This window comes from Planococcus citri, chromosome 1 (assembly GCF_950023065.1).
Source record: "Planococcus citri chromosome 1, ihPlaCitr1.1, whole genome shotgun sequence".
NCBI classification, from domain to species: domain Eukaryota; kingdom Metazoa; phylum Arthropoda; class Insecta; order Hemiptera; family Pseudococcidae; genus Planococcus; species Planococcus citri.
The window spans coordinates 80,567,640-80,580,780 of NC_088677.1; the positions used below are offsets into that span (position 1 = coordinate 80,567,640).

The 13,141-nt window shown below is 34.1% G+C and overlaps 1 protein-coding gene across 1 annotated transcript in view; it reads right to left on the minus strand.

The window, feature by feature from the left end:
* Positions 1 to 13,141, minus strand: part of dsb (debris buster) — a 93,727-nt gene that overhangs the window by 11,734 nt on the left and 68,852 nt on the right. Inside the window, exon 5 of the mRNA XM_065352251.1 lies at positions 274 to 418. Coding sequence (XP_065208323.1) covers positions 274 to 418 — 145 coding nt within the window. The remainder of the gene's footprint in view (positions 1 to 273; positions 419 to 13,141) is intronic.

Sequence of the window (13,141 nt, forward strand, 5' to 3'; positions counted from 1 at the left end):
AGGTTGGTACCGGTGCGCCTCATCTTGAATATTATATTTTTAATTGCGTGTTACTTTTAAATTACGGAAATCATTTGGCAAGGATACGTCGCGGTTTAAACGCCTATATGCATGTTAGCATTCGACATGGTAGTGATAGGCTAATTATAGGTACCTATCTTGGTTTCTTGCAATTTTTTTTGTTTTGTTTTTTGGTTACTTAGCAGGGTGAAAAAATTCCACTCAGGAATGCATTTACTTATTGGAGAGAATTTATGCGATTATGTAGCTTACCAATAACGGGATATTTGGTACGGTGAATACCAGATCCTCTGCTCCGGCTATCGACATCTCTGGTACGAAATTCAATACTTTAAAGTGCTGGAATTCTGTGGTGCCGTTATCGTAAAACCTCGTGTTCACTTTTTCCATATCTTCTCTGTAACAGAAATTATACAAAGTTGGAAGTTAATAAAGAGTGTTGATGAATCGAATGGTGAAGATATTGGGAAGGTGGGGGGGGGGGGGTTCGTATTTGAAATATGCATAATGGCAACTGCCTTTGGTCAGCAATTGAATTAATTGCGAAAAAAGTATAGTACTTTTACCTATTAAATGAAACAGGTGAGGTGAACAAAATATGGGTGGGGGGGGGTCTGAACGCTACAGGTCTCTACTTAGAGGATTCGTTAGAAGGATTTTCTGCAATTTGACCGGTGTTTTTTTTTTTTTTAGAATTCCTCTGTAATAAATTGGGGGTGTAAGAAACAATTAATACGCGAAAAATTGACCGAATTTTGTGCTTAGAAAACATTTTTGTTGAATTATTTGAATTTCTCGTGAAATTTTAACCTATTTTGATTGGTCACACGACACTTCTTCTGAAAATCCCAAAAATTATAACCCATATTTTGGGCTCAAAATTTTGAAAAAAATAATCGAGAAGCATTTTCTTCGAAATATTCGAATTTCTCGCAAAATTTTAACCCATTTTGATAGGTCGCATGATACCTTTTCAAAAATCCCAAAAAACATGACCGAAGTTTTGGGCTCAGAATTCATCAAAAATGCTCAAAAAACATTTTCATTGAAATATTCGACGTTCTTGCAAAATTTTACTGTTTTTTGATTGGTCGCATGAATTCTTTTTCGAAGATCCCAAAAATGATGACCCTTATTTTGGGCTCAAAATTCTTTTAAAATGCTCAAAAAACATTTTCGACGAAGTATTTGAATTTTTTGTAAATTTTTAATTTATTTTGTCGTAATTTAAAAAAAAGAAACTTTCTGTATTTTTAAGCATTTTTGCAATACCTACAAGTGTTTTATTAAATTTTTGAGATGTTTCATCAATTTTTGGTAATTTTCATTTATTTTGTTCTCGTGCTCATTTTACAACTTTCATTATACTTCGTGTAATTTTTGCAACATTTTATTCCATTTTGATAATAATTTTTGGATCGATTATATTGGCAATGTTTTATAATCTTGCCAATTTTTGCGAAGTTTTTTTCAAATTATGAAATATATATTTTATTTATCAACATAGTCAGGCACGAAAAGCATTGATTTTAGCTGCCTCAGTCAGCAGGTGCAACCAGGGCAGTCTTAAATTTCAGCTCCTACGTCAATTCGGAGAAGCTTTAAGGGTGGAAAAAATCGACTAAATCTGTTTTCTTCCCTTCAAATCTTTATTTATGAGACTGATTTTCGATTTGTTTTCCTATCGATTGATTCCTTCCTGTTTCAGATTTTCAAATTTTTTTATCTCCTCCAACCTTCTCAAAAATTTGGCATCAATTTCTGAAAAAAAAACCGAGTTTTTTGAAATTTTTTGCAAAACGACTATTTTTGGCCATTTTGCTAAGAAACAAAAACAAAAAAAAAAGTTGCCAATTCTTGAAAAAACGAGAATTTTTGACAATTTTTGTCAAAAATTAAGACTTTTACAATTTTTGAAAAAAAATAGACTTTAAGGTAAGTATGTATCTGGGTACTTAATTTTTTATTAAAAAAGAGTCTTTTCAAAAATTTTGCAAAAAAACAGAAAATTTTTTACAAAAAGCAGAAATTTTTGGTGAGTAGGTAAGCTAAATTAGTGGCAAAAAATATTCAATATTTCTTCATAATTTTTGTCTAAAAAGCAAAATTTTGACAATTTTAACAAAGCTAGACTTTTTGGTAATTATTTGCAAAAAATTGCAGTTTTTTGCAATTTTTGTGAAGAAGAGACATTTTTTGTAACTTTTTGTGTTGACAAAAAAAACGTAACTTTTGAATACAATTTTTGTGAGAGTAAAATTTTTCAGCAATTCTGCTAAAACACAAGCGAGACTCTTTTTCAACTTCTTAGTAAAAAAACCAAAAAACCTGGGGGCAAGGGATGAGCCTCCACAAATGCTTTTTTAAGAACTGAATAAATTGTATCAATAAGCTGGTGCCCCCTGGAAACAGTAGTTCAACTACTGGCCAATCATCCCATTGCTGGTTGATCATGCACCTTACAACCGGGTTAAAACGGCCCGTCTCAGGGCCTCCAACAAGGACACCTCCCTTAAGGATCATGTCCATAAACGTAGAGGGCCTGTCAGGGCCGAAGGAAGTTAAACTGGCTGAAATGGTCAAGAACCTGAACATAGACATGATCGCCATTCAAGAAACACACAGGCTCAGAGAAAGCAGGAAGCCAAAAATTGAAGGAATGAAATTTATTATTGATAGACCACATGAGAAATATGGAAGTGCCATACTAGTTAAGCTACAAAGATGCTAAAAAATCCGCTGCATCCTATGTATGGATATGAAGAACTGGCAGAAACCCGTCTCAGATCTAGACACAGTTTCATGAAAACAGTTGAAGAACTAAAAGATATCCCTAGCACAGATAGGTAGATGTTGCATATGGAATGCAGGTGTTGAGGGAAGAACTAGGCAGGAAGCCCTACTAAGTGGAGAATATTTGAAATATGGATTGTGAAAAACACTTAACAGATTGGGGAGTGGAGTCACACGATCTAAGTACAACCTTCATAGATGGCAGTTGGCTGATGATGATGTGTGTGAATGCGGCGATGTTCAGACTGACAAACACTTATTTGAGTGTGAATTATGTATCAGGAAAAATCAATCCTGAAAAATTAAATGGGACACTTGACGATGAAGCGGTTACCTGTACAACAATGACCATGCTAATTTCGATGTGAATGTCGACCCATCCACATCCGTCACTTTTGGATGCCACATGTCGATGTGAATTTTGACTCTGTGTCGAGCCAATTGTTGATGTAATTGTTGACCAATGTTGATCGGCATTTATGTCAACAATTGGCTCAAAATTTACATCGACATGTGGGTTCCAAATGTGACGGAAGTGGATGGATCGACATTGGCATAGAAATTCACATCGACCTCCAGCTACGCAAAATTGTTAAATTTTAGTTTCAAAATTGAAATTTTTTTTCAAAAATCATTTTCTCTTACACACTTAGGTGGCCATTGCTCATGCTGAAAGCGAAAGCAGCATTGACGCGGAGGCTGCCTCCGAGAAATACAGACAGAAAGTCCATATTCAGTATAGTTGAACATTAAACTCTTTATACTGAAAGGTGCAGTAGGTTATCTAAGAGTACTAAACTGATACATTTTCATGTCGACAACATGTCGATGTTAATGTTGATGTGAAATTTGACATCAATTAATACATCCACAATACCAACTATTTGGTCGATGTTAGTGTCAATGTATTTGTGGACAATCAACTTTCACATCGACATAACATCAACAACTCCAAACTATGGAAAAAGTGAATAATTTTATCAAAGCCATTAAAAAAATTTTCTCCCTTCAAACTAAGATCATATTTTTAAATGTTTACTGAACTTTTAAACACTGAAACAGAAATTTTAATTCTGAAAAATTGGTCGACATAGTTGTGGATGTATAGGTTCCTTGGGTACTGGCAGGAGAAGGGTATTTAGATTTAGATTTAGATTTAGATTAAGATTTAGACTGAGTTTCTCATGTTAATTTAGGCATGTCGACCGGATACGAAAAAAAAAAGTAAAAAAACCAGACGTTTTTGGAAATTTCTGAAAAAAGTGATAATATATTGAGTTATCTTTTTTGGGGAGGGGGGGGGGAATTTGAGAATTTTGGGGAACTGTATTCGACTCCGCAACTTTTACCAAGAAAAAATTTACGTTTTTGGGCAATTTAAACGAAATGTGAGGTTTTTTGCTGATTTTGGTAAAAAGCGAATCCAACCGAGGGAGGTTGAAATGGAAAACGGCCACAATTATTGAATCAAGCACGAAATTTTAACCCATTTTGATAGGTCGCATCCATATTCCCAAATGAGTGTCTTATGAGTAAAAATTATTAAGGGGGGGTAAGCTAAAAGGGTATATATTTCGCATTTTACAATTTCACGTTGAGCTGTATGGAAGTATTTCAGTTTGGGCTTGAAATAGCCTCGTCTATAACAAAATGCAAGGAATCGTCAGGCTTCCAGTCATGTTCAGGTCAATAGAGTCATTTTTTTTAGTCAAATATCACCAATTGAAGTTGTAAAGCGGAAATTCACGTCAGTTCGGATCGTAATTCATCATACCGAGTCGATTGGAGGTAGTTTCAAGCCGTTCTGGAGCTTTCAGCCATATTTTGGAGAGTTTAGATTTTCAAAAATATGCCATAAAAATCTTTCAAATTAAGTATAGATGATTTTATTCTGTTTTGGAGCCTGCATTTAGTGTTTCAGAAGGAATATATGCATTCATTCACTCACTCAATCTCATCGGCGACAAAAGTCCCTATTACGACTTTCCCATCAAATAGTCACTCGCCAAGAAACATACAGAACAAAACGACAACAATCCAGAGACCCAGACCACTCCAAGAGAACCTCCTCCATTGATCTCTTTCCTTCTGGTATTCTCACATCATCTCCAACAACCTTCAACAACCAACCACACTCATCTCATTCACCAAACAACCAGTCGCTGTTTCTGCAGATATCAGGAAATCCTCGAAGGCGAGACCATCGCGTCGGCCGAGTTGAGAATTCGGCATCAGCGACCAACGACCATCGACCATCTACCAATCGAGCTTAGGAAAACCATGCGTAACTTTCTTCGAGGCAGTGGCATCTTCCCGTCGTTTCCTGGTTTTTACGGTATTAATTACAAATCGAACATCACGGTCATCGTGAAGAAATATATACGCAACACGGTCTTGGATTTCCTTTTCGTTCTACATCGAGTATGTGCCAGTATATCCGCTCACCGGAGGCGTACAACAATTTTCAATGTGTGACCTGTTTGATGGTGTGGAATCGCACAGCGCACAGCACTGGTAACCATTTCATTTCGCCCGTCTTGGTCGACGAATCGACGACGACGATGTACAACGAACGTACAACTGTAGCCTTCAAGAAGCGGCGGCCTCGTTTAGCGCCATTAGTCGATTAACACCTTTCAAACGATTTTAAATTTGTGCCCAGATCGGCTATAGAAGTGCTAACTGGGTACTGCGAGGTGCTGAATGAACTGGAAGAATTGTTTTTTTGAAAAAAATTCTATAATTTGATAATATAGTTCAACGATATCGAATGGATGGATGAATAAATAGGTGTAGAGGTTCACAGACACCTCGAGTCATCGATAAGAACACTGTATTTTGTTGTGGTTACGAGCTATATAGTCTACATACTGGGTACCTACTCTATTCGTATAATACTTCCAGTACTATAAACGACGATAAGTGTTATATCATGAAAACTAGTTCATTATGTAATAATGGTGCACTAAAAATGACCCCTCTCTTTGAAAATGACCAGCTAATTCCGACCGGTTTTAGACGAGTCAAACCATAAAATAAAATCAGGTTGAAGCCAAAGAGTACCAGTGCTTCTCAACGGCCAACGCCACACCACAATCAACAAACCCCAGACACCCTTCCACTAAATCGCGAGATAACAACACATCGCCAATCGAAGGAATTCCCTGTACAATTACAGCACAGCAGGTTGACAATGATCAAATATCACCAACTCATGCTCACTAGTCGATGACCAAACAAAAATATATTATACTGTATAATCCTACAATCGATCACGAAAATGCATCATACACTGATGATGCAGCAATGGTCTCACAAGATCATCAAGCTAGATACAATACAAAACAAATGGTTCGTCAATTGATAATATGGACCAAAAATACACCAAATTGAGAACTTTCTAAACGAGTTAGTTGTTGCTTCCATACATATGTAGTGAGTAGAGTTGTAATAGAGGTTACCGAAGATTAGATAGGTTAATGAACGTATTACGATTACGAATTTCGTAAAGAACAAGTCGTCTGGCAAGATTCATTTTGCAAACCCCTTTTATGTTTATGGTCTGGCCGGCCGGATGCTGTTTCAGTGTACTACTAGGTACTTCCTTGTCGTCTATACGGCGCATGCAGTCGTGAATCTGGTGTAGGACGGCGTGCGCTGCGCTTCGGTTTAATTCTATTGCCCGGCGTTATGCAATGATTACCTATCTATAGTATGCTACTTTTAATATACTGGTATGCGAGCTTTGTGACCAATAAACGCGAGTACGCGTAACCGCAGCTGAGCCCATAAAATGAACCCAACTGAACGTGTAGCGCCGTTGGTAATTGGTCGGTTGTTATGATGAGTACCTACTTATGGATTGAAAACCCAGATGAAATTATAGGTGGATTGATTACTCGTATATTGTGCGATAATACCGATTTGGGTTCTGTTTTCACCTAACCTAACGTGAATCGTGGGTCAAATTTTCTTCACGTGATTCTGACTCTGAGGTCAATATGACCCGAAGACTTCTCTACCTTTACGTAGTTTCGATGAACTTGCCTATTTTGCAATCTCACTTTTTGTATAATTAGATATCGAAATTACTAGGTAGGTATTTGAGAATATTTCTTTCCTGAGAGAAGACATCCGCATTTTCAAAATTTCATCACATCTGCGATAATAATTGGTTCTCATCCAAGATTTGGGGTCGCCCTTTGAGAATGCGCTCTTCTCAAAATTCAATATTGGCCTCATCACAACTTTTTCAAAGATCCCAAAAATCATAACCCATATTTTCGGGTTGAAATTCTTCGAAAATGTCCAAACAACATTTTCGTCAAAATGTTTGAGTTCTTCGCAAAATTTTTGGTCGCATGAGACTTTTTTCTAAAATTCCAAAAATCAAAACCAAAATTTTGGGGTTCAAAATTCATCAAAAATGCTCAAAAAACATTTTGTGAAAATTTTTGACATTCTCATAAAATTTTACATCCTTTTGATTCTTCGCGTGACTTCTTTTTCGAAGATACCAAAATTCATGAACAAAATTTTGAAGCTCAAAATTCATCAAAAATGCTCAAAAAATATTTTTGTTGAATCCAAAAATCATGACCCATATTTTTGGCCCAAAATTCTTCAGAAATGCCCAAACAACATTTTCGTCGAAATACTTGAATTTTTCGCAATATTTTTGGTCACATGAGACTTTTTTTAAAAATCCCAAAAATCAAAACTAAAATTTTGGGGCTCAAAATTCATCAAAAATGCTCAAAAAATATTTTTTGTTGAATCCAAAAATCATGACCTATATTTTGTATCCAAAATCCTTCAGAAATTCCCAAACAACATTTTCGTCGAAATACTTGAATTTTTCGCAATATTTTTGGTCACATGAGACTTTTTTTAAAAAACACAAAAATCAAAACCAAAATTTTGGGGCTCAAAATTCATCAAAAATGCTCAAAAAATATTTTTTGTTGAATCCAAAAATCATGACCTATATTTTGTATCCAAAATCCTTCAGAAATTCCCAAACAACATTTTCGTCGAAATACTTGAATTTTTCGCAATATTTTTGGTCACATGAGACTTTTTTTGAAAATTGCAAAAATCAAAATCAAAATTTTGGGGCTCAAAATTCATCAAAAATGCTCAAAAAATATTTTTGTTGAATCCAAAAATCACAACCTATATTTTGGATCCAAAATCCTTCAGAAATGCCCAAACAAAACATTTTCGTCGAAATATTTGAACTTCTGAAAATCCCAAAAATTCGTAACCAAAATTTTGAGGCTCAAAATTCATCAAAAATTCTCAAAAAATATTTTTGTTGAAATAAGTACCCACCTGACTTTCTCGCAAAGTTTTACACCTTTTTGATTGTTCCCATGACTTCGGTTTCAAAGATCCCAAAAATAATGATTCGAATCATGACCCATATTTTGGGCTCAAAATTCTTCAAAAATGCTCGAAAAACATTTTTTTTGACGAAATAATCGAATTTCTGGAGAAATTTGATTTTTATTAGTACCTAATGTTTTAAAATCTTGACATTTTTCGCAAACATGACCAGAATTTTGAGCTCAAAATTCTTCAGAAATGCTCGAAAAATATTTTCGTTGAAATATTTGAATTTCTGGCAAAAGTTTAACCCATTTTGATAGGTCGCATGAAAATTTTTCAAAGATCACAAGAATCATGACCCATATTTTGGGCTCAAAATTTTGCAAAAAAATTCTTGAAAGAATTTTTAGCACAAATAATATGGGTCATGATTCTTGGGATCATTGAAAAACGTGGGACCAACTGAAATGGGGTAACATTTTACTAAAGGTTTACTTTTTGAGCATTTTTGAAGAATTTTGAGTACAAAATGTGGGTCACAAACTCATGATTATAGAAGAATTTGAAAAATTTTCATGCGTCCAAGAATTTTGAGCCCCAAATGTGGGTCATAATTTTTGGGATTTTTGGAAAAATCCCATGTGATCAATCAAAATGGGTTAAAATTTTGCGAAAAATTCAAATGATTGAACGAAAATGTTTTTTGGGCATTTTTGAAGAATTTTGACCCCAAAATATGGGTCATGCTCATGCTTTTCGGGATCTTTGAAAAAAGGTGTCATGTGACGTATCAAAATGGGTTAAAATCTCGCGAGAAATTCAAATATTCCTACGAAAATATTTTCTGAGCATTTTGAAGAATTTTGAGCCCAAAATATGGGGTCATGCTCATGATTTTCGGGATCTTTGAAAAAAGGTGTCATGTGACGTATCGAAATGGGTTAAAATTTCGCGAGAAATTGAAATATTTCAACGAAAATGTTTATTGAGAACTTTTGAAGAATTTTGAGCCCAAAATGTGGGTCATGTTTTTTGGGATTTTTGAAAAAAGGTGTCATGTAACCTATCAAAATGGGTTAAAATTTCTCGAGAAATTCAAATATTTCAACGAAAATGTTTTTTGAGCATTTTTGAAGAATTTTGAGCCCAAAATATGGGTCATGTTTTTTGAGGTTTTTAAAAAAGGTGTCATGTGACAATCAAAATGGGTTAAAATTTTGCGAGAAATTTAAATATTTCAACGAACACGCTTTTTGAGCATTTTTAAAGAATTTTGAGCCAGTGAAATTGCTCAAAACTTTGTAACATCGCTAAAACTTATTAAGATTAAGTATATATAAAAACATCTAAAAACGATCAAAACGTAATGAAATATGTCAAAATTTGAGTAAAATCTTACAAAAATCGTGTAATTTTTAAAAATCATTTAATATCCTCCAAATTGCATAAAAATTTGCCAAAAATTGTAGAAAAGACCAAAAGGTTTGTCAAACTAACTTCTGAGTTTGTGAAAATTACCATAAAATGATTTTTTTAAAAACAGCGCAGTTCAGCAAACTTCGTGAAAAATGCTCGAAAAATTCCCAAAATGTCATTAAAGTAGTCGGAAGTGATTGAAATTTGTTGAAAATACATAAATCAAAATTTGAGTAAAATATCGTAAAAAATATGCCAAAATATTACACAAATTGTGAAAAATCACGAAAAATTGATCAATAATCATCAAAATTGAACGAGATTAAACTGTTTCAATCTAAATTCGGAGTCAAACCCCGAAGTCATTGCGAGTAAATCAACTAAGTATCCGATATCAAATCTCGAAGCACAGCGTGGGACTTTCCCCTTGAGCAAAATATACAGTAAAGACATCGAAACAGAAAAGGAACCAGCCTATACTTCAAGTCCAACATTCAAACACTCGAATCTGCGAAAATTCCTATCCGAAAATCAGTCACCATGAAATAAGTCATCGCATCTAATGGTTCGATTCGATTCCATTGACACGGGCATCATCATCATTGTTGGAGACTAACCGGAGACAACCTTGTACCATGGTCATTGAACTGAAGAGCAACGCCAGTCGCCAGCACCATCGCTGTTGTCCACTCGATCATCAATATCTCAACAAGGCTCGGCTAAAAGAACATTATAAGAATTTTTCCTCCAACAGATAAAAGACTGCCTTGATCGAAAAAGGCCATAGCACGAGCTCCTGCAGATTTCAATAAGAGTTCCTTTCCCCTACAAATGCCTCTACTCTACTCGTTTCTATCACCATGTTGACGATTCGTATTCGCGTTTATGAATAATTCACTATACATATTATGTCGAAGAAACCAAAGAAAGGAAGAAAATCTCGATACACGAGAAGCTTTACTCGTATTATTATTAAACCAAACACACGTACGTACAAAACGCGATTACGAAATTATGCCATGCCCCAGGCTATCTGTCGATAAACCTGTGATTAAAAACATATGCGCTGAATTATGACTACCAGAGTTTTTTTTTCTTCTTTATTTATAAATTCAGAATTTTTAATACACTACCAAGTATTAATTAATCGTTTTTTGACGGTGGTTAAAATTGATTCGTTAGAATAAGACGATGATAAACATGATAAGGTCACGAAGGCGGTAACCAACAAACATGGTAGGTACCTAGCTGAATAAACTACGAGCACCTACGAGCACAAGCACATACCTGTGTGCTCATTTAAGTGTCCGTAATTCGTTGGTTTACATGTGTAAGAAACAATAGAATGTATTCAACTTTGAAGGGTTGTCTCAGCAAAGCTCCAATTTTTCAATTTGTGGTTTCGAGAAATCAATAGAGAGCTGCTCAGGTGCTTTGTTCAAATTGATCACAGACGACGATTGGATAAAAATTAAATTCCAACCCCCCCCCCCACCCTCGTCTTATCCCAACCATTATCTCAGTCTTTAGCTGCTAATTACTAAAGAAGATAGTTATACTTACAAAGCGTCTAATACAGCTTATCACGGATATTAAACGTAAATTGGAGATTCGTCTCTAACAACGTCATGCGCGATAAATTTAAAATCGCAGCTGCCATGTTTGAACGCATTCGTGATCATTTAGGTCATTGTTGTATTGAAATGAAAATCAGGCCTAGGGCAGCCGTCTCTATACTCTATAGACATTGTGGTGGTCGACTGCAGTGGCAAATTTTTTATTCTTAAAACAATAATCCCTCCTCAGATGTTCGTGTGTTTTTGTTGAAATGCCAAGTTAACTATGTTGCGGATACAGAGTCGTCTTCGCTGAAGCATTTGAGGGTTACCTACCTACATATTCCTCGGCTAACATGGGTCAAGTTCAATTTGACGATTTTTATGTTTGTTTGGAATCTACAAGTGGCGTGTGAAGTCAGCATTGAACAGTATCGTAATTTGGATCTTGAGGTTTGGTTTTGTGAGGTGGATTCTGAGTTTGGAAGAAATTTGAGCTTGGAGCCAGAGGTGGATTTCACTACAAGGTGAAAAAGGAAGTAACTGAGTGGGCTACATTGTAAAATGGGCCTCTTCTAACATTTTAGTGTCTTTGATTTTTTTCATCCAATAAGTACATACATATTTCAGAAGCAGGAAGCAGCTCATTGAAAAAGAGCCCTGAATCGAGTTTTAAGAAGGCCTCAAAAGGTCAAATAAAACTTCAAAATTATTAGTCCTTTATTTTTTTTATTTTTTCAAAAATCGGATAAAAGAACAAAATATTTTAAAATTTAATCTCCTGAGCTGAGTTTCTTGATGGAGAGTTATTCCAAAATGCATGAAAAAGTGTTTGATAAGCATCAGAAAAAACTCGAAAAAAAGTATTAAAATCAGTGTAAATTACCAAAAATTGATGAAATTTTAGACTCATAAAAACATTCATAAACGTTTCAAAATCACGCAAAAAATACAAAAAATGCATTAAAGTTGTCAAAAAGTGATAAAATTGCAGTAAAAGTTTCTAAAAATGCATAAAAAAATTGTATTAGTGACGTAAAATTTGTCAAAAATACGTTAAAATTACTGTAATTTATCAAAAAGTGATGTAATTTCAGTAAAATTTCAGAAAAGTGTGCGTAAAAGTGTTGAAAAACAATTAAAACGATGTAAAAACACTTGGAAAAAAACTTTAAAATCACTGAAAATTAAAAAAAAACTGCAAAAATTTTAATGAAAATTACCTAAAATGTAGATATTAAAAAGTTTTCAATAAGCATTAAAATCACTGATGAGATTTCAGTAAAATTAGTCAAAAATACACGAGAAAATCTTCTAAGGTGCTGTATAAAAAATACCTAAGAAAACGCAATAACATCACTGAAAATTATAAAAAAAAGTAACAAAATTTCGGTAATATTGTCCAAAAATGAGTGTAAAAGTGTTAAAAAAGGTGTTAAAGTGATGTAAGAAATATCAAAATTGCGTAAAAGTCACGGAAAATTATCCAAAAATAATGAAAATCTGGCATGAAAAAGTATGTAAAATACTATAAAATGACCAAAAACGCGAAAAAAAATCATTAAAACCACTTAAAATAGCCAAAAAGTAATAAAATTGTAGTAAAATTTGAAATTTTGGGGAAATTGGCCAAAAATGCGTGTAAAACTGTTGAAAAAGTGTTAAAATGATATAAAAAATATCAAAAATGTACAAAAATCATGAAAAATTGCTCAAAACCCGTGAAAATTGGTAACATTGTTTCAAAAAGCATGAAAAAGTGTGTAAAAACCCAAAAAATGATCTGAAATTAGGTGGAAAAAAATGTTATGATTACTGAAAATGGTTAAAAAGTGATGAAATTTTAGTAAAAATTGTCAAAAGTCCTCGAAAAAACGTTGAAAACGTGTTAAAATTATGTGTAAAGTATCATAAAAGAATAGAAATCATTGAAAATCACTCAAAACCGATTAAAAGTTTTCCAAAGTGCATGAAAAAGTGTGTAAAATGCATTAAAATGATCTAAAACACTAAAAAAAAAAAAA